We start from the raw sequence: 22855 nt of genomic DNA, 5'->3' as shown, positions 1-22855 counted from the left end.
GCATAAACTTTCTGCTTGCTGGAGTTTATGTGGCTCTATTGCCAGCTCATCCCAAAACTTCACTATTCACTTCAACCTCCAGCTTAGGCTGTTTTGGCCCGCTTCCACTGCAACTTCTCTGGTACTATCATTTGGTTATGTTATACAGCACAGGGCGTGGACTGCCTTTTTGAATGCTAATCTTGAGTTGGTGGGGCATTTATTTTTACTGCAGCAATAGTCCCCTTGTGCTGTATGATGTCATGCTGTGGTTTAGAGGTATTTTTATATTGCCTTTTCTTCACTTTGTGGTGATTTTCAGTTGTACACATCTCTGTGTGTAGATTGATGTGTTACGATTGTAATGGTGTTGAGCTGTCCCATCTATGTGCACTGTGTTGTATGTGATCTGGTGGTAGGTAAGACGCAGGGGGCACTACTCGGTACTATGTGGTACAGAAAAATGTACTTTGCAGAGTAGTGGGTGTTTGGGGAGTGCTGCAGAGCCCAACATCCCATCATGCAGGTTATGTGGCTTTGCTGTACCACGCGTTGAAGGGTATGGGCTGTTGCTGTATTTGGCTGATGTGTTTCTATGTGTGTTGCTGTATGCTGCAGAGTAGATATGGTGCTTGGGAGTGCCTGCAAGTTGCTGTGCAGTGCGGCAAGGTGTGTGTGAGCTCTTGTGTCACTGTCTCAGTAGGTCAGGGGTGGGCAGCACATAGCTGTGCACGTGTGTGTGTTTCACTGCTTGGCAGGGCAAGGGCCGTGCTGTGGCCCTGGTCATTGCACCATGGTGCAGGTTACTGCGTATTACTTCTCTCTAGCTGTATTTTGTGTGACAAAGGGCCTGCTCTGTGCGTGCGTGCCCTGTGCTATGCCAGGAGGCTGTGCAGTGAGGGGTGCGCTGTGCCTACGGTGGTACAAACCAGTGCTGTGCAGGAGCACCGCTGTGCTGGCAGGGAGGGCTGTTAGGCCTGTTAGGACACGCGAGAGCGTAATTCCCTCGCAGAGCCGTGCGTTACAGTGTGATGCCCCTGTAACGGGCTGCTACGAGTCAGCATTTCATGCCGGTCACTGCCTGCGAGGACTGGACAGAGCGCTGCTGCGTAGGTGCAGCTGCGTGGGTGCAGCGTAGGTGCCCCGCTCTGCACAGCGCGGGGGGTGCGGTGGGCACCTGTCCCCAGGCTGCACAGGGAGGGTGCAGAGTTGCGCTGCTTTGCACGGCGTGGGCTATGCGAGGCGGCGTGCCCCACGGGGCGCCGCGGCCCCTTTAAGCCCCGCGCGGCACGGCCTGCCCGGCGCTGCCGTGCCCCGGGCGAGCGGCGCCGCCGCCCCCGGCCGCCCCGCCGCGCCCCCGCCGTACAGGGCCGCCCCGCCCGGTCCGGCCCGCGCCTCCCCGGAGAGCCGGGCGGGGAGGGGCGGGCACAGCGGCCCGCTGCGGCGGAAGGAGGCCGCCGGTCGCGGCCTCGCTCCCGGCGCTGCCCGCGCGTGGTTGAGGCGCAGCCCCCGGGGCTCCGCGCGCACCTGCCGGCCCGCCCCCGCCGCGCCGCGGGGCCGGGAACAGGCACCTGCCGGCGCCGCCGGGCCTCCCGCACCTGCGCCGCCCCCCCGGCCGGGCCGCGCCGCGCGGCGGCGGCGGCGGGCGCCGTTTCTCGGCGGGCAGGGCATGGCGGTTCTCTGAGATGAAAGTGACCGTGTGCTTCGGGCGGACGGGGATCGTGGTGCCCTGCAAGGACGGGCAGCTCCGCGTGCGGGACCTGACCCAGCAGGCCCTGCAGCGCTACCGCAAGGCCCAGGAGAAGGTGAGGGCGTGGGCCCGCGCCTGCCCGCCCGGGGGGCCGGGCCGTGCCGTGTGCGGAGCCGGCCTGCGGGGTGAGGGGAGGCGGGCGACGGCGGGGGGGGGGGGGGGGGGGGGGGGGGGGGGGGGGGGGCGGCGGGGGGCGGCGGGGGGGGGGGGCGGCGGGTGGCGGCCGGGGCGGTGGGTAACGGCCGGCGCGAGGGTGGCCTGGGGAAGGCCTGGGGCTGGCGCGAGGGGCGGCCGGGGGTCGGTTAACGGCCGGCGGCAGGGCTGGGCTGGAGGGGACGCCGGCAGCGCTGAGGGGTGGGCTGCCAGGCCCCGCGGCTGTGGGGCCCACGGGGCATAGTCCTGGTGGCGCCCGTCTCGCGTGGGCCCGTGCTGTGAATCCTCCTGCCAGATACTTTGTGTGAACAGCTGATGCTGGCGGGCTGCGAGTGTGTTCTGCTCAATTAACATGGCTAATTTTACATGTTTTAAGGTTTCTTATGTTATTGCTGTGCATGTTGACTAACAAACTTGATACAGACACAAACATAACTTATGTTATTTCCATTAAAGCTTGTGTTTTCTGGCATCAGCTGCTCTGTGTGGTGCTCTCTGCATGGGTAGAGGACTTCCTTTACATGAAAGGAGCTCAAGTTTTTCTTAGGTTGTACCTAATTGAGCATAAAAATACTGTTTTCTTTTTCCTCCGAGAGGCAGGTGCTGAAGGCTAATGGGATACTGTTTAATATTGATGAAAGGCCTAGTGTTGCAAATACTGCTTTGTAAAAGAGATTGCAGTTATAAGCCCTGAATTAAGGGCTTGCAGGATTGTCCATCCTCCTAAGACATCTGAATAAAAAATACAGCCAACGGCTTATGAGATCTATTTTGTGCCCTGTGGTGGTTTCTTCTGTGCCCAATCAATTGTTTGATATCCTGAGTGCAAAACTGGAAGTAAAGTTCTTGTTCTTGCCGGTTTATTTTGAGAGAAACTTGCCACTGATATGTTAAATCCATCATGAACAGCTGAGACTGCTCTGTGGTGGAGATTATAGTGGTCACCATGTTAGTCTTTCTGAACAAGTGTCGTGCTTTAACCTGCCTTAAGATACACAGAGCTTGACAAATATTGTGTATGAAAAATCTTTTTCCTAATGAATATTGCATGTGTGTAATAACTGCAAAATGTTTATGGAATTCTTGGTGCTGTTACAGCCAACAGTCAGTGAGATCTTTTGCACTGAAGTATGGTTCAGAGTACTAAAATAGGCATATGGTCTCTGTTCGAGTGGGGTTTATCAGAAACAGAATTACTTTCAGCTGAGTTGAACTTAAAAATTTAAAATTTGATTTTAGCTTTGATTTGTGCTTCTGATGACATTGGAATTAGTCTCATGATGATGGCTGAAAGGTGGCCTACAAAGCTTTTTTATAAGTACTTCAAATACCTTTCCTTCTCTCCTCTTTTTTTTTTTTTTTTTTGGATTCCTTTAGAAAGGAGTAGAAGGGTGTCTGCATTTCTAGGTAAGGCCCTGACTGTTCTAGAAGACTCAATAAGCAATTTGTAGGAGAGAAATTCCAACAACATGAGAAAGGTTCAGATAAATGCCGGATACTTAAGATGTACTATAGTCCAATTAGTTTCTCATGATTTTGTACCCAATTTGCTATTTAGGTAATATTTAAAGAAAATTATTTTTATGCTAAGCAGTAATCTCCTTATGCCCCCTTCAGTCTGAGGTCAAAATCATCCAGCCTTCTTTGTAGGACAGCCGGAGGCCAGAGGTCACGTTTCTGACCTTGTTGTATTTCTTGCCTTTGCAAATAAAACTTTTTTCTGGCTATTTCCTTATAGAAGTCTTGAGTTCCCTATTGTGCATCGTAGATGAACAAAGTGGATACAGGCCAGTTTGTTCAAAAATTGCTGATCACCTTGAGTAATGGTGATTCAGAGCTTGTACAGGGACATGCAAAGAGGTGGGGTGGGGGAAGCAACCTAAGGACCTGAAAAATACAGAACAGGTTTTTATTCAAGTCACTAAAGAAAGTTTTATGACTTCTGCACCCTCTCTCCTGCCTGTCACTGAAAATTTAAACAGTTCTCCTGCAGTGCTTTGATTAGTTAGTTTTCAGTCTACATGATTTGCAGTGGAACTAGCTAAAAAGATAAATAGATAAATTTCCTCTTATCTTGACAAGCATCATTTGGAGGTAGTGCTCTTTCCTGAGGGAAGATTTGGGGTTGGTAAAATAGATCATACAAAAGTCACAAACAATTAGTTTTATTACCTTGTGGAGAGTTTTTGTCCAATCTAACATGGATGGGTTGGGTGTTGTGCCATTTTCCTTCTATCGGCTCTTTCTAAAATTAACTTTCTTTACAAAAATGTAGAATCTTATAGAGAATGGGATTCTCAAGATAATAAGCAGCTAAAATCTGCTGTGAGGTGGGGGCACATAAACAGGTTTATGTTAAAGATAACTGAAGATTTGTTTTTCTTTTCAAAATATTTAGAATGTTTGGAATACTTCCTGTGGCAGAATGCTGCTGTTTCTGTTGGCATGTTAAGTGTTCTTTATGTAATTTTTTTAAAGTGTCAAAATCTTTTAAAAGAACAAAGTGGAAGATGGTATTGTTAAAGTGCCTAAAGTATTTGGAGAAGGGAGGAAAATGGATACAAGGAATATCTTTCATAGTTGCAGAATGGAAAATGAAAAAGGTAGCTAGGATACAAGCTTTAGGAAATTTTTATTAGTTATGGTACTGTCAGATACCACGAAAATGTGTGTGAGAGGCTCTGTATTTTTGGGGGTTGTTCTGGAAGCCTAGTTTTGCTATTACACTGCAGTGACTTGTCTGGTAAAGGGGAAGATATGAGAATAGAATATTAATTCATGTATATTGTAAAATATTTGAATTTCTGTGTATAAAAATAGCAACATTTTAAATTTGTTTAAAGTACTCAGCACTTCTTTATACTTGTAATGAGAGGAAAGTTGATGCAGTAAATGACTAAGTCTCTCATTTCTGTGAGACTTTTGGTAAATAGCTGAGAACTCTGCAGGCAGTTGCTCATTGTAGCCTGCTGTGTTTTCTTAGCAAGTTTGATTTGGTTTCTTGGCTGGGCTGTGTTGGCAAAGTTTGGTCATGAAGGCTCAATTGCTCCATTAACTGAAACAAAATACTGGGCCAGTTTCAGCTGAAAAATCAGACTGATTATTTTTTGATGCTACTGAGTTTAGCAGTGGGTTTTAGAGGTACTGTTGCAGTTCTGAATGGGCACATCTTGTCTGATTCACTGGAGGATACAAATAACTGTCTGGACTTATGAACTATTGTCTGTACTACAGTATCAACTGAGATTTCTGTGCTCTGGGATTTCATGATGTGAATAGTCTTAGATGTTTAAGAAAATGTTTTGTTGATCAGCTGCTTTGTGAGAATTGTAAATAAATTTTCAGGGAAGTGACTGTCATCTCAGAAGGTAACTTGTGTTTCAGTGAAATGAAGCTTGGTGGAACTTTTTTGTGACTCAGGATCTGCTTTTGTTGCTGTTTAGTAATGTGTGTGTTAAGGCTTCCTGCTGACAGGTAGATACAGTAGGATTAATGATTCCTTATTGTCAGCCCGGTCCCTTAGTATTTCTTGTAACTTGGTATTTTTGGTGCCTTGGGGAGCACTTGTATGTCATCTGTTATATTTAGGACTCTTTGCTTGAGTGAGAGCAGATGTACTGCAAAATACTTGAGTTGCTGTGCCTGTTGTTACTGTATTTGCTTCTCTGTGGCTATAAGGCATAGCCCTTGGATGCAAAACAAGGTACCTTGTTGATTGTTTTCCAGTGAATTGTGAGAGACCTTTTTGGTTTTTTTCCTAAATATGTGGATGAGAGAGGGAGAAAGAGGGGTTCTGGGTCAGCACTGAAGGGTTTCATATGCTCTTGCGTTCTTGTCTGGGTCTGCGTGGTCCTGTTGAAAGCAATTCCTCAATGCATATGGGGCTAAATGCGTTCAAGCTAAAAGCACCATTGTGCTCATACTTCTCCCCTTTGAAATGCTGCTCCTCCCAAGTAGGAGGCAATACCTGACTTACGAGCTTTGTAGTGAGGCCCTTGGTTCAGCTGGAGATGCTAGTTTGCTAACTCAAAGGCTTTTAATGCTGTTGGTACAGAAAGTGATGTACGCCCAGGGAAAAGAATGGCTATTAGACTAGCAAGTGAAATCCACAGTGACTTTTCTTTAAGCTGCAGTGAAACTTTTCCCAGGAAAATGTGTAAAAACTTCTTGCTGCTCCAGATGTTCTTTATCTCTCTGGAGGAGCCAGAGATGGGGAAGTGCTGTTTATCATCTGTGTATTGATTTACTCATGTTTGCATGCATGGCACTTACCTAAATAACTGTACTGAAGTGACTACTTTGACTGTCTGAAGTCTTGTTCATAGAAGCCAGTTGAATGGGTGGGACATGGAAGCCATTGTAGCAAAATTAATAAGCACTGCAATTTGTTGTTTAAAATCAGTTTAAAATTTGTCATTTTAAGCGCCGTTAAATTCTTGAGTGGCTCACTTGTGGGCCTCCCTTTGGGAATGCTGACACAGACAATCAAATATTAGTTGAACTGTCTTACAGGGGCTCGATCTCCAGTTGTTACAGGCATTAGAGTGTGTGTTTTCACTGATGAGAATGTACAGAAGCCAGCAGTTGATTCTGCAATGATAATGGTAATTTTGATTGGCAGTCAGACTGAGTAGGAAGCACTAATATAGTGACTAAGTTGATTCAAGAATGGTGCATTTTTTATTAGAGCGAAAATAGTGGGTTGTTTGGGTTGTATTGGCGATATTTCCCAAATTAGTTGCATTTAAAGAGCTAATGCTGCAGTTTGACTCTCTCTACCATTTTCTGATTCCTACTAATAAAATACTTTTCCCTTTTCTTTCTGTTCTTGCTTGCCCCACAACATGACAATTAGTTTTGTGGAATTATGTATTGCTGTTGTAAATCAGTCAGCAAGCAGGAGAAGTACTAAATGTTCTTGTAGTTTCTCTAAAAAAGTTGGGGGTAGGGAAAATGACAATTTATTTTGACTCCAAACTATGCTTACAAAAAATGTTTGCAAAAACATAACAGATTTCTTCAAAAGATATTTGTGGAAAGTTTTGAAAGAAATCCTTCGTTATGAACTTTTTTCTACTTTGGGCAAATCATAAGTAGTCCTTTATAAAGGCAGAGTAATACAGTTGTATTTGTGTGGCACTTTTGTCTTGGACCTGGTCTCTGGTTTTTGGTTGTGTTTTTGTTTTTCTATCCCAGTTTATCTTAGAAAGTTTATTTTATTTTATACTCTAATAGGGATAAGGTTAATCCATAATCTTTGTTTTACCAAAACAATTCTAAGCTCTGTTCTTAAGTACTTTTTTGCTAGGAAATGTTTTAACTATTCATTCCCATATTTGTCTTAGTATTGCTCAGTCAGCTACAGTATGTTAGCGAGCTTTTACATTGTCTTGGAAACTGATGTATTTCAATGAACAGCTTGATTATCACTTCTGCATTCAGCCTTCAGATTTGTCCACTATGGTATCATACTAAAAAAGGAGAATATAACTTGATACACTGCTTTTCCATTACTATTGTATGAGTTTATGGGTAACTGACTCATATGTAGGAAGACAGGCCACATAAGTAGGGGGAGTAAAGAAAAGAGAAGGAGACAAATGATTTAAAAAATTCTGTATAAACCAAACTCTGTTATTGACTTAACACTGGTGGTGATATTTCATTGAGACTGGAAATAGCTTTCAAGTGGCAGAATTTTGGGTCTCTTAAAGAATTTTCAGGATCACTTTTACAGTGATCTTGAATAATTGGGAGTTAAAAAGTGCCTGCCTTCTTATCACTTTTGCATAAAATTGCTGCTGCTGTGCTGTGTGGTAGCCACTAGTGTGGATGTAATGAGATTTTGGTAGATTTCTGGTCTCCTTTTCTCTTTCTAACAGGTGTTTATAATCCGAACAGAAAAATTACCATTGGACTTAGTCAGACTTGTCATACAAAATGTCTTATAGGACATTATGTACTTATATAACCTGAGAAAGAAATTTTTGGATCCCTTTGTTCTTTTTAATAAGTAGACTACTGCCAGTAACTTGGGCTTTTGGCTGAATATTAAGTTACCTGATGTTAATGTGTTTCAGGGGAGCTCAGTTGAAAGGTAGAGCTGGATAAAACTGGTGGAAATTCAGTAGGCAAATGAGAAAAACTCATCCTGGAAATACTGCACGTCAGACTTCAGTGTGTGTGATAATACAGAGTTTTCATTTTTGTCTCCCAGATCACATTTATCAAGTTCTGAGTACTATTCAGTTGTTACCTCTTGAGAGACAGCACAGATTTTGTAATAACTGAGTGTTAAAAGTCACAGAAGGAAACCATTGAAGAGCAGTACAGTTCTCAGTAGTGACTGCTTTCTATTGCTCTTTGTCCAGTTGAAGATGAACTCTGAGTGGTCTTGTATGAATTTGTGGAGAAGGAATTTAAACGCCAAATGGTATTTTTTGTGTATTTATTTCCAACTTGGGAGCCACCATATAGTATGGTAGTCTTAATGTTAAAAAAAATTCCTTCTGGCATAGGATGGAACTGCGAGGTGCTTTTGCTTGCTGCATAAAATGCAGCTTTAATATTTTTTCCGTAAGTATTTGAAAATGGAGGGTTGTGTTCTACTGGTATTTTCTTAAAAACTTAATGTTTTTGTTTTTAACAGATACGGTTACTTGGGAATAGTTGTTCATGTTATGTGACTATACTTTCCGCCTTACTTGTTCAGTGTGATAGGTCAGTCGAATCGCACCATACTGTGCAGAGTCTCGCATCCTGCTACTGAAGCAGCAGATTTCCTCCCCCATTGAGCAGAACATTCTTTAGGCTTTCCTAATGATGCTGATGTCATAACTGCAGCTTTCCTAGGCGTGAAGACCTATTGCTTCATTATTGAAAACTCCCTCTAGCCCCCTATTAAGATGCCTGTTTCATCCTTAATGAATATGATAATGCTAAAGGTCTTAAGCAGTTAATATCGTTGAAAACAGATTCTGCTTTGTATTTTTATATTTCATTCTTGAGTCTTGCTCATGCAGAAAGATATACACATTTTATGTTAGGGAACTGACTAAACAGAAATGATGGGCTCATGTGAATGACTTGTTGATAGAAATGGACTTCTAAATTCCACTGACCAGATAGTGCCCTGGATACATTGGTAAACTGAGAAAGGTCCTTCATATGAAAAAGTTAGAAAGTCAGCATGTTACAAGAACTTTGGAAAAAAAAAATCTATGCAATACTTGCATAGTATCTTCCTTAAGAAAAGCATTTTTTTGTTCCCCTCAGGTTATATGTTGTTGTGGTAGTTCTGTCTTATCATCAGTATTTTATTTCTTACATAGGATTACTTCAATAACTTATTTGTAAAGAAAACTTTGTGTTATAAGAAATTACTGATTGCACTGGATAGGACTTTTTTTGGACTGTTATCCTCGCTTTAAAGAGGAAATATGTAAGACTGGATTCTGTAAATGTTTTTTTTCTTATGCCTAGTGATTGTGCTATAGACACCTCCGTTGAGTGTACTGTTGTAATATTTTAATGTCATCAAAATCTGTCTTACTTTCCAGTGTAAACCTGTAATTTTTATGCCACCAGTACATCCATTCAGAACTGATGACTTTGCTTTGTTGTGGCAGGTGCCATAGCACTACTCCAGTGCTTAGATTTGCTTTTGGGAATGCTCCTGAATTGGGAGGTTTAGACAAGTTGCTCATTGGTTTCATGAGGGTGCACTGGCAGCATTTATTGCCACAGTGAGACCTCTTACTTCAATGCTTTTCTTTATTGGTTATTACATGTATGAAAAAGAAAACTACAGAATGCTTGAATGAACATGCTTCTTACAGCTGGTAATAAGGATACCATTTGTATGAATGGTAGACAGGGAGGAAGATGAATGATTGTAGTCTAACAAAGACTGATATTTGGAATCACAGAATTGAGTCTGATGGGTAGAGGCTAACAGCTGGCTCTGCTTGGGCTCTTGTTTTTTCTGGCTAGGGATTAAATTTCAAAGATGAGGCTCCATTGACCCAGATGTACAGCTGTCTGTATGTATCTATCAGGTAAGTACAGCTTATCTGATAGAATGTTTTCCAGATTCCCAGTAAAATACTAGCTGTTGGTGAATCTTAACATGCACCCTCCCTATCATTTTCCTTTACAAAAATGTAGTAATTTCTCAATCAGTAGAAGAAAATGGAGTGCTTAGACTAAAGGAGAATTTGATACAATCCGAAGAAGCTCTGAGACCTGCATTCCTGGAAAATTGTGTGGCTTTATTTTTTTCTTTGACTACTCAGTTCCTCGGTTCATCTCTCTCCCCTAAAACCTTAGAAGACCTTCAGATTGTTATAGAAGATACTATCTCATTGTCATCAATCCATCAACAGCTGAGCTGATCTTTGTTGGCAAACCTGAATATCTAAGTTATAGATTCTCTGAGAGGAGAAAAAATTACTTTATATAATCATCTCCTGTTTCTTTTAATTTGGATGTCAGTCTACAGATCAACTAAGAGTAGTTCCAGCTCCAGAGAGGTTAGAATCCAGCATGTCTCTATTTGGACCTTCAAAGGAGAGACAAGTCATAAATCCTGATGGATTAATCCCCTGTATGTGGTGCATTTGTCCTGTGTCCAAGCTCTGGAACGGACTTTGAGCACCCACCTGTAGACCATCCTATAGTTGAGGATTATTTCTTTTAATTTGGGCATGGATTTATGCCTTCCCATTACCTGTGAAAGGTAGTGGTAAAGTAGTTAATGTTTTCACATTTCCCTGAAAGCTATGATTACAAGGTTCTGTCCTTCCAGTAAGTAGACAGGTGATCTTCAGCTGCTACAGAAGGTGACTAGTTGAAAAGATGTGTGTACCTGCTCTGCAGCTGTTCTCTTGGTTGGTGTGCCTGTGGGGCAGGCAGACTTAAATTAAACTCATCTTTATAAATTTTGGTGATGTCCGTATAGAGGTAGCTCCTTATTTATGTTTCTCCTCAAACTAGAATTTTTGAGGGCATATAGTCTTTCCTAGCCTTTTTTCTTTTCTTGTTAGTCTTGCAGTGCTGGATATCATTAATGGTGATAAGGCCAGAATTCCATGTAGAGAGTTTGGGGTATAATTCTACCATTTTTCTATGTTTTAAGGAGTCTAACTGCTACTGAATGTAGGTACCATTCACTTCAGTTCCTGTAGGTCAGGTGTTTTTTGTTGAATGCAGTTCTTAGTGGCACAGTTTGCCTGCTGTGACCTTTGCCTAAACTGACTATGATAATTTTTTTAATAATCCCCTGTGACACTCATTTGGTGATCAGTTTGATGGATAGTATTTTGAGTGTTACAAAGCTTTCCAGTAACATTCTCTGCTTGCCAACTTTTTTATTTCTGAGCACAAGCCAGAAGTGAAACCAGACTGCAAACTTAAGGCTTAAGACTTTGCTGTAAGTGGAAGTGTTGGCTGTAGACTGATTTGGATACAGACCTTTTGTAAGTGGTGAGCTGTATGAATAAGGAAGATAGTATGTGACCTGGAACTCTACTTAACTAACTTCTTCCTCCATGGCTTGTCAGAATTGCATGTGCTGTCTAACCCTGTAACTCCTGCCTAGAGGTCAGTTGCAGAATGTCTTTCCTGTGGATCCCTGGTTGAGCAGCTATTGAAATTCTCATTCTGCCAGCTCTGACCTTTTCTGTAAGGCTTTCTTAACTAGTTCAGTAAGGATTTTGATGGAGGGTTCTTATCTCAGAATTTTTGTTGGATTTATCCTAGATGCTGAACACTAGAAAGGTGGGACAGAAAGACAGTAGTACAGAAGTAGGGGAAGCAATAAACAAGGCTACTTGTGACAGTGTGTCTGTAGCTTTTCTAAATATAGAAGTAATTCAGGGGTTCTACAAATCTGATCAAAGTGACGTTGCTGTTTTGCAGCAGTTTAAGCCTTGAAAGGCTTAGTCATACCTTTTCTCTTTCACAGGTAGTAAGGCCTATGCAGTTGTGTAATGAAAACTGTTCCTCAGTCTATCCAGGACAAAACCAAGTGGGTAACTTCCTCTGTTGATCCTCTAGCCTGTGTTATACTTTGTCATCAGTAAATTGGATGATCGTACTGCATCTCACCTGTGCATTTTTTTTAACTGAAACAAGCTTCTGCTTTTAAAATAAATAATCTTGAAGTCTTCCGTTCACTACTTATTTCTTTAAAGAAGTTCTTAGTAATTTTCTTGCTTTTTATTTGAGCTGTGAGTTGGTCTACATGAAAGCCTGTATGGAAACCAGAAGTCATACAGGAAGTTTTTTTGCTGAGTAAAGACTCCAGAGGGCTTGCATTTAGAAAAAAATATCGGTATTTGTTATGCTTGCCGGAAAAAATGAGGCAAATATGTTATTGCATCAATAAAATGTCTGTATATTGTGAATGCTATGAAAATGCAGTTTACATCCAAAACACGTTCTTTCCACTCACATTAAGTTAAAAAGTTGTTGGCTACAACAATATTTGTTAAGGTATAACATTTTTTCCTAATAAATAATTGGCTACAGTATGAGGTTGTCAGCAATCTATTGGATTATTTTTACAAGCTGATTTATTTCATACTGAGTAAGGACTTCTGAATTTGAGGGAATACCTGGTCTGCTCTGGTGTGCCAAAAATGTGGCATACTTTGCTTTGACTCCTTGACTTCAATTGCATTTTCTTTATGTTACTCACTCTACTGAGATTTTCTATAGAAATTGCCTTTGTCTTTTCCTCTAGGTTGTGTCCCCCCCCCCATTCTGTAGGATAGGTTACAACAGTATACTAATACCAAATTTACTTTAATGGTATATTTTTCAGAAGTCTGTTTCTAGCAGTTGCCTTACTTAACAAATATGGCGTATGTTTTTTTTTAGTTGATGTTGGAAATTTGTCTATCATCTTCTGCTTCTGGCACTTCTCAGCCTGTTCTTTGTTGGCCCAAAGAACAGAAGATTGGAAAGAAGATTGCTCCCTTGAATTGAATCTTCTCATGTCTTGTGTGGGGTAGAAAGACTTGATGAAATTTTTCAAGGACTGAAGGGAGTTAACATGCTCAGCTCCCACAGAATTAGGCTTGTTTGAAAAACGTAGCTGCTGCCAATTCACAATTAATTTTCCCCTGCTGGCTGTAATGAGTATACTCGGAACAAATGTTTCAGGAGTTCCTGGCATTATAAGCTACAAAAAGAAAACTCCCTGAAGAGCTGGAAATCTGAAATAGTTGTGTTGGACAACAAAAAGGAGAAGGTTCATTGACATTTTGACATTGTGCATAGAGAAAGACCAACGTTTGCACAATAGTAGTCATGATGCAGGTGGTGTTTAGACTGCTGTGAAACAGATTTGGGGGGGGGGAAGTAGATGTTTGTGTGTGTGTGTGTGGGGGGGGGAAATAATCTAACATTAGGGTCTGTCCTGTCAATGATAAATGATGACTCCTCTATGTTAGGCAAGAAGATTAGCACTCGAAAATCCAGAGAAGTCTTCTGTATTAATGTTTCAGGAACAGTTATTTGGATAGCTCTCATTCAGCTGCTGACTGATGGCAGATACTAACTTTACCTGAAAAGCCCTCATAGAAACCACTCCACTGGCTTTACAAATAGCAAAATTAAGAATTAATTTTTGCTTGAAATACTCATCATAACTCAGAAATGGTTGAAAGAACACTCATGGCCTGTGCATTTTAAATATATTACTTCTGAGGGTTTTTTCCTCCTTATGATTACTGTTGTATTCAATCCACTTATTTTTCAAAACTGTCAACAGAACAAAATTTCTCTAAAATCTTATCCTTTTCACATACTTCTACTTGAAGTAAGATGGATCAGATGGGAGTATACCAGTGTTGACCCCTTAATCCTTGAGTCTGGAAAAATGTTGGTTTAGGCCATCTTCCATTTAAATTAGATTTTGTGTGGTGTGGGGGAGTAATTGCAGCAAGTCAGAAACTGAAAGGAGTAGATGGTTTGCTTTTGTACATGCAGCATGCTATTTCTTATTAGACCTTTCATGTAGTATTAAAAATGTAGTGCTAAAGTTGAACTGTGTCATCCTTCTCCTCACTCTCCTCATCCCAGGTCTCTGCTAGCTGTACTTGCAATGTGGTTTTTTTGTTTGTTTTGCTGCAGCAACATTCACTACCATTTAACTCTGAATAGAGGCTGAATACCTACTTTGTGGTTTTTTATATATCATGAATTTTGTAGTTGTATGTTGCCATCATATTCTTTCTTGTCTGGAAGAAGAAGATATATATTCATTGGTATCATCATTTTATTAAATAAGCCATATTCAAAGACACTAGGACAACACTAGGTAGGTTTTTTTTGGTAATTTCAGATGTTTTAAATGTAGCATACATCTGGCAGTATACACACATTGTTTGTCTTGGTATGACACAACTGTCTTGAATTCAACGGAAGTGGAGTCGTCTGGTATTGTTCATACTGCAGTTCATTAATGGCTGTAGATGTGAAATGAGCATCTCACTAAATGGAAGTCTTGGTCAACCTCTGACTCTTGCCTTAAGGGTTTAAGAATAGACAATATGAAAAAAATTCCAGCTTCTTTCCAGATGGCTGAGTGCTTGATGTGTCTTTATGTTTAGCTGTCATTCAAATGTGAATGCTGTGGTGATTATAAGTGTCTTCCATTTTTCTGGTTTGAAATGATCCCTTTTATGCATTGTGTGTTTCGAGATTAACTCTTTGGCTTATCAATAGGGATTTTAGAGCAACAAAACCCCAACGTGATGGTATAGCAAAATCCAGGATGTTAGTGTTCATAAGCAGGCTTGACAGTGCAGGTCTTAGCTCCATGTACCATGTTGCAGACAGCAGTTGTTTTGAAATAGGTTGTAGTGGACTATTAACATTCTGCAAAATGTTGTTACTTCAGTTTTGAAACATCTTGTGCATTATAAGTTTCATACTACTGTTTTTTGTTAGTGAAAAAATGTTTTTCTGCAATCTAAGAGGAAAAAAGTTTGATAGAGGAGGCTTTGTGGGAAGGAGTTTCTTTTAATTGGGAAGAAAAAAGCTAGATTTAAAGTATGAATGTGAATCATACTTTTTACGTGATGGTTTTAGATAAATATGTGAGTTAATACTCAAAGATATAAGCTACAATTTAATGATCAAACTGTTTAATACTGTTGTAATCTTGCTAAAGCTCACTTAATGAATTTTGAGGCTTTTTTCTTGTTTTTTGTTTTGGAGCCTAACTTCATAGTTAGTGTAAGATACACTCTAATAATGTAGCCAGAGCTGTTGCAGGTTCTGTAGGAGGTCAAATTGCTTACCTTGTGTGACCATTATACCAGCAAATTCTTATGTTGTTATTTTTCTATTAACTGACAATGGCTGTATCCTTACTTAGTAATCATTTAAAAAAGAGAATCAACTGCTTCATTGCATGTGCTGGTTTCCTTTTTCAGGCACTGCATGTAGCAATAAAATTTAGTGAAAGTAGATCCAATTACTTTGCTGAAAAGCCTTCAGCATCTTGTGGCTGAACTCGTCAGTGACAGACTCTCTATCAGTGTTTGTGTATATGCGTTGGGAAACTGAGATATAATCACCTCTGTTAATGAGAAGGTAACATTACACTGGAAATCCTATTGACAGTGCATTGTGATAAAGCATTCCCGTAACCTGGTTAGCCTTGAGCATTCTTGTGAATAATGGCTATGTTATGTCCTGTTTGCTGTAGGCATTTCCAATAGGTCTTTGTTTAATTTTACAGTGAAATCTTACTTCTGTTGGTGCTTGAGCATGGCATAATACATGGAGCCAATGTATGTGGATACAGTTGTGGAGCCCAAGGAGAATGAATGAGGCAGCTGACTGAAAAGTAAATTGGACTCATCTATATGAGTGATGGATGGCATCAAACTGCAAATGAAAAGGAAGGTTGTAATGGCATATCAGAACTGTTGCAAAATATATGGAAATACAGCATTTAATCAAGTTCTTTTGCTTTTTTTTTTCTTTCCTCCTCCCTACCCCACTGAGAGGGGGGAGGGGGAAGTGGCTGTGTGGTGCTTAGTTTCTCGCTGGGGTCAAACCACAGCAGCCTACCAGCTGTTGTTTTCATTTGAAGTTTCTTTTGGGGTTGTACTGACTGGATCAAAATTGCGTAAGGAAGGTTTCCACGTGGCCCTCCTGCAAGCTCTGGAAAGAAATTCCTGGTCAGAGGGTTGGAGAAAGTTGCCACAAAACAGTAACTGAAACATGTGCCTCAGGTGTCATTTTCCACATTTGAGCTGAATGTTCTACTTACCTGTCTGTTAGCTATTTTGCAGTGACTTTCATTCTGCTTTGCCGCCTTCTCTTTTCCTTTAAATCTCTGAAGCTGTTCCTTCCCGCCTCTTTTGTGATTCTATATTCCTGGAGATATTTGGAGGAGCAGGAGAAAGCAGTTCTTTTTGCACTTCAGGATAAGGGGCAGGGCAGTGGGAACCCTTCTGCACACTAGTGGTATTGAATTTCAATGAAAGAGTGGATAACCTCATTCTCTTCTTTGTTGTCTTCTATCTGGCCAAAATCCACTTCATGAGATGTTGTTAGGCATACAGCATAAAGTTTTGATGATGTGTTAATTCTGGCATGTTCTGTATTTTCAGTCAGGTGAAGGTGGAAGTTGATCTCAGGAGTGAGAGAATTGTCCTTGCTTGGGTTTCATCCAATTCCATCACTTGGCTCTGCCAGTATGATTAGAGGTGGAGGTCGTTTGGGCTGTTCACCAGCTGTATTAGCTGTATCTCAGAAGTCAAATACTAAAACTTATCAATATTGTACTGTGATAATATAAATTTTATTTATATAACACAAAATGTAAGAGAGATTATATAATAATTCCCACGGTATAATATTGTGCTGGTAAATATTTTTATTACTTTTTAAATTTCCTGTTCATTTTCTTTCAAACAATAGTCAGAACCAGTGAAGCTGACTAATCGTTATGGAATTAGGCAGTGCTTGCCTGTTAGTTGTGCCTTCAGAACATTTTTGACCCAGTCATTTTTGCTACTGAGAAGTAAAGGGAGGAGGGAAGCTGGTTAATTTAGCGTTTTATGTGAGAACAAAGTGGCATGTAACAGCTTCATCTAGTACAGACCTTGCTCCAACACCTGTATGGTTGAAAATCCTTTATTTCCCTCCCCACACATCCAATTCCTAGTTGATCCAGTACTTTCCACCATTACCGCTTTTTTTTTTCCTCCCCTTCATTATCTTGTAATGACCTTCTGCCTCAAAGGGACTCAGCTCATATCTTTAAATGCTTCTAATGCTTTGGGTATTAAAACTACCATGGCTGTCTCAGCATCTTTCTGGCACTGGGGCCTACAGTTGTCCCTAATGACTCTATTTTGGAGCACAGTGACCAAATATACTGTGAAAGGTCATGTATTTTCTCTGTCTTCTGAGTGAGGAAAAAGACCCCAAAATCCATGCTTAACGCTTCTCTAAAGAGAGTAATGAACTGTAACTGCTAGGACGTTGACAGAGAGCGTGGAGAAAACTGATTAGGGTTGATACGGGAAGTGGCACCAGTGGGAACTGGTGCCATTGCTGCAATGCACCAGCCTTGGAAGTGTGAGAAGACGGTGGTCTGGGGTCTGACTGCCCTTACTGACAGTGCAAATCTGTCAACCTTCTGGCAAAATTCCTCCCCAACCTCTGCTTGGTGGTTGATCCATGCAGGAAATAGGATGGCATTGCAGCAGGGAAGTCCTACTGTTTTTTGTGAAATAAGTGAAATACTTTCATATGATTCAGGGAGAGGATTTTTTTCTTCCAAAAAATATGTAATGGCTTTCTATATGGAATTAAGGATATACTTCTGTAATTTACTGCTGTTTTTTCTTACTTCAGCTTTGTCTGAAGCTTGGTTTATGTTACAAGGTTTTACAGAATTTCAGCATAGAAGCCTGCATTGTCTTACAGGCATTTGTATTCTGTTTTGTGGGAGTTCAGAGTCTGCTGTTACTCAATCACGTGTTTGAAACTTCCAGCTGCTTCTGATAAGCAGTCCTGTGTCAGCTGCAAATACATTAATCACTTTATCAAAGGAAGGCCCAAACAGTTGTAAATAAAATAATCTTAGATAGTTTATAGATGCAGGACTGAAGTGGTGGCTGCTTTTATTGTAGATGCTGAGCCATTTATCATTTTTTGTTCAATATCTTCAGTGCTGAGTTTGTAACAGAGTTGTGTGAATTTACAGCCAGCCTGTGTTTTTATCTGTAGCTGTATTGAATGGTTTGAATTTAAGGTCTCTTCAGTTTTAGTTGGCAAAATAACAATGTTGTTCACTCACTTAACCTGGACTTTGCTTTTGAAATACATTAGTCTTGTACACATGCCTTTCTTATTTTCTTAAGTTTTTTTTTTTCTCATTTCTGTGTGGAAAAATGGGTGGCAACTTGAAGGAGTAGCTTTATAGTTCTGTGTGCTCACTTTAAGTTGAATTTTAAGAAATCGTGACTGTGGTCCCTCAACCCCCCAGTGTTGCCTTCAGATATCAAACAAAAAGCCAGACTCAATGCTAATTAATTATTTGCCAGGTGTCTGTAGCTGTGTAGCAGTTTGCTTATTAGCATAACAATACTACTCTGAATATTGTAGCTAATATTTGACACAGAGAACTTGGGATATAAAAGTTAAAGCTTAAAATGTTGTGGCTTTACTTAGAGATGTTTTGTTCTGGAGCTGTTGTGTTAACTTACATAGGAGTGAGTCATTTGTGTTTCTACATTGTTGAAGCAATATAGTCTAATGGGCTTGATGAGCTAACGGATATTCTTAGTTTATAACTGAAGATCAGTTTACACTTGCATTCTTGCATTTGTATAGTTATCTTGGATTCAGAGCCTGGCATACAGTGCACTCCAGTTTCAACTGAGACTTTAAGGGGAATTTTTTTGTAGTTGTTAGAACTGCAGTGTGTGGACCTCTTCGTCTAAATGCATGTCTCCAGCTATCTTTGCCTATTCTGGTTTTGCATACTTGTTCTTCACCGAAATAGTCGTCTTAAATGTCAAATGTTGGAGTGTAATGTAAAGGTGGGCTATGTGATCCCTCTACTGATGTATCCTCTACATCATTTTATTCAGATAATATACAGATAGTGGGCCATACTCAGAGAGTGGTTTTCATTCACATTCAGATTTAATATAAAATCAGGATGCTCTTATTTTTGAAGGGTTCCAGTGCTGCAAATCAAATCAAAGTTTGAGTGTAATTTAAAATATTCTGGGTCATTTTGGACTTATATATCTGTGCTCTGACTATTGGACTGTTGGGAATTCCATGCTAGGGATATCTCTGCAGTTTTTTCTGTTTTCCTCCTCAGACCTAATGTGGGAGATGGGTATTTTTTTTCTCCTGTATATTCAACTGCCAGGATAAACCAACTTTCTCTTCTTTCTGCTCTCTAGTGATAGTGGAGTTCACTAGGTGAGATGAATAACTACCTTCCCTGCCTTGTGAAAAATGAATAGACTTTCTATTTATTAGTACATAGTCCTATTAATTTCTCAAAGCATAATCATTTAAAGATGGCTGAAGAACAAGAAATATTCTAGTCCCACTTTGCAAACACTGTCTCTGAGGGACAGAAGAGATTCACTGTCCTTCTGTTCTGCTGTGGCCTACAGTATGCAGGTGTCAAGTGACTCGGGTGGAGGAAACGTATTCACTGTACTCCCTTTGTCATGCTTTATAACCTATCTGAAGAACTTTCAGTGTGTTTGTGTTGTGTTTTTTTGTCTTCCAGGAGCTCAAAGCAGGATCATTATCTTAAAATGTGAACTAGGACATTTTTAAAAAATGAAACTGAGGTGATGGTGGCATGTATATAACCTGTATGTCAGGTTGCTTGTAGCAAGCATCTTCACCTTGAGAGATCACCCAAGATGGAAGCTGTCTCTTGTCTAAGCCTGTCTTGCTGTAAGGAGGTGGCTGTTATAACTTGTAAATGTTTGTTTTTCCATCTACTCAAGCAAAACAGAATGTGTTAATTGTACATGAAAATGAATCAGAGAAGAAAGAGGAAGAAAAAGAATGGGAGAAGGATGAGTTTCATTCATCCAAAATGAAGTTTGGTGTATGGTGGTATGAAGAGGATAGATTAAGGAGACTGAAAGAAGTGGTTGTCAGTCCTTGCTGTTGTGTTTTGACTCGCAGTCATAGTAGTACCTAGTCCTATTAATTTCTCAGAGGATAATAATTTGAAGATGGCTAAAGATCAAGAAATATTCTAGGCCCTCTGGTGACTAGGGATTGACTAGCGATTTTTTGGACCATTTAGCATGTTAAATAGTGAGCTGTGCTTAGGCTGTGTTAGTCTCATTCCAAAGACTAAAGAGAAACTGTGCTTTCTGGTTGTCAGCTGTGTCTGCCTTCACTCAGTAGTCCCCTTGACTTCAAAGAAAAACAAGGGAAGATTTTTCTGCCCTTTCCCAGATGGGTAACAGTTTTTCTATCATGAGCCTGTGGTACTCCACAGGCCTTATGCATGAATTGTTTGGTTGTCTTTGTTTGTTTTGCTCTTTCCGCTCTGATCCTGAAGAGCCAGCAAGGCAAACAGTGTGAGCAGACTTCGCAAAAACTGCAGATGTGCTGAGATAAAACCAACCTTAGTGACAAAGATAAATCTGTTTCTGTACTGACCTGATTTGATTAGAGAGTCCCTGTTTTGGCATCAGGTTTTTAGCACCTTCAAAGACAGAAACTTTTAAAATCTGTTATTTAAAGTGACTTTATGTAAAATTTAATTTTTTTCCAGGACTTCTTTCCTACTTTGTAATTGCACCCTTTGGCTATATCACATCCAACGATGATTTAAAAAAAAAAAAAATTGGAGGAAAGATAAGTTTTCACAACTAGTCTTGAAAGATAAAGTGAATTAATCTAAACAAAAATTTTGTGTGTGTGTGAAAATACATAAAATGAGATTTAAAAATTTTTTTTAAATTGCTTGTTTACATGGAATAGCTTTCTCTGCTATAGTCTAAAAGCAGATCTTCTAAATGGTAGGGCAAATTGTTTTGTTTTGGAAAAAAAATCTTTGGTTCAGCTCATACTTGAATGTTTAATTTATTCCTGTTAGGAGGAGTAAAATTTCCTCTGTGTTGTCTTACTGTGTGAAGAAAACTTCTTAACCTCTCTGAAAATCAAAATGTGTGCTTTGGCCAGAAACAAAGCATCATGGATATATTATTTAGACTGGCTTTACTTCCTGTGATCTCTCATTTTTATTTCGTGTGATGAAATCAGGACACATAAGCTGACATAAACCAGGCACAAACAGATCAAGTGTGTCCTTCTCCAGTAAACACCCATGTTAAAAAGTATTTTGATCTTTTGAGAGTTCAGGTTTTTTTGTGGTTGATGTGTTTTTAATCCTTGTGAAAAGATGGTCCTTGATGCTCATTTGCAGGTAATATTTTGCTTTTTTTTTTTTAAGAAAATGTACTGATTTAAGTATTTAAGTATTATTCAGTTACTTTATTTCCTATATGTTCCTCACGCATGCAGATACTTACAATTTTTGTTTGTTTTTGAGAGTCTAACTTGAACTTGGAAACAGTTCAGTACGCTGTAACTGTTGTATGTGAATTAATAAGGGAGGCTTACTAAGGAGAAATTTTAGATAGGAGTTGGCTGCTGGTGTTTTTAGGATGATACCATGCTCAAAAGTTATGTTGTAATCTAGTATTCTTTTCATTTTCTTAAGGTGATAGGTCTAAGATTGCCTAAGTTACTATTAGGCGAGAACTTGTTTTAAGAGGCCCTCATGTAGCAGGCAGAGGTGTCCTATCTTAGCCTGATGAAACGTGTAAGATCTTTGTGATTACTTCAGCTATGTACTTAAATGTGTTGCAGTCATGTGATGCAGCCTATAATTTCAAAAGCATTTACTCAAGTAGTTTGTTTAATTGGAGCTCTTCTTGCAGAAAGGGACAAGTGAGAGAGCAGCTCTTGCTGAGTTACGAGTGTTACAGCTATGAGGTGGGTCTCTTCATTGCCAGATGCCTTCCTAGTAGGAAGCTGACAGATGCAAACACTGCTCAAAATGTCACTGTCAATATTGTGGTGGTTTTTTTAAATCTCTTGTTTACTTCACTTTATGGCTTATGGTAAAGAACAGTTTCAGGGCTACATGCCTGTAACTGTATCAGCTGAAATGAAAATACCCATGCTATTTGCAAATACTATGGAAAGGAAGGTGAAGTTATGTTTTGGTAGGGCGGGTGAAAGCTTGTTAGTCAGCCCTGCTAAATTTGTCTTGAATGTACTCAGAAGTTTGATTGCTTGGAAGTAACTTCTTTCTGTTCTCCATCAGCCCCCAGTTCAGGCAGAATTCTGCTCTTAAGATCCTTTCTGAGGTGGCTTTATTTTTATAGTACTTTGTTTTATCTGGAAGGCAGGTTAGGAAGCACAGTCACCTTCTAGGACTATTTCTACTGTATGGCCTTCTGTGTTTTCCATGGTTTTATTGCTGGATGCTTAAAAGCAGTTTCTTTCTGAGCAGATTACCTTCTGTCCTTTGCCCTTGCCTCAGCTTTAATTTCTGTCTTTGAGCTCAATCAGTATAGATCTTTTTCTTGAATATTACTGACTTAAGAGAACGTGTGTCACTTCAGCTGGTAGAAGGATATAAAGAAGTTTATCTTCTCTCTAGCATCTTAGAGCATTTTCACTTCTAATGCAAGCAGATTCAGAGTTTTGTTGAAGGAGAACAACAATACTACGGAATACATGAGGAATCTTTTTTACTATCTCACTGTGCTGTAACTTGTTTCTATTCCTTGTATTATCTTGAAGGTTTCTTGAAGGTTTCTGCTGCTTTTGAATTTCTAGCTAGAAATGATTAAAAATGTCTTGTTTAATTTTATGCAGTTGAACTATAGAGCTATAAGGACAATGTAATTAATTCCAGGTAAGAATTTATTTTCA

At 40.2% G+C, this 22855-nt stretch overlaps 1 protein-coding gene across 9 annotated transcripts in view; it reads left to right on the top strand.

Moving 5' to 3' along the window:
- Nucleotides 1-1653: 1653 nt before the first annotated feature.
- Nucleotides 1654-22855, top strand: part of PARD3B (par-3 family cell polarity regulator beta) — a 437827-nt gene continuing 416625 nt past the window's right edge. For all 9 annotated transcript variants that reach the window (XM_050899878.1, XM_050899879.1, XM_050899877.1 and 6 more), the window contains exon 1: nucleotides 1654-1784. In XM_050899878.1, coding sequence (XP_050755835.1) covers nucleotides 1665-1784 — 120 coding nt within the window. In that variant the 5' untranslated portion in view covers nucleotides 1654-1664. The remainder of the gene's footprint in view (nucleotides 1785-22855) is intronic.

The sequence above is a fragment of the Gymnogyps californianus genome, chromosome 7 (genome assembly GCF_018139145.2).
Source record: "Gymnogyps californianus isolate 813 chromosome 7, ASM1813914v2, whole genome shotgun sequence".
Taxonomy (NCBI): domain Eukaryota; kingdom Metazoa; phylum Chordata; class Aves; order Accipitriformes; family Cathartidae; genus Gymnogyps; species Gymnogyps californianus.
This window is presented reverse-complemented; position numbering and strand designations above follow the sequence as displayed.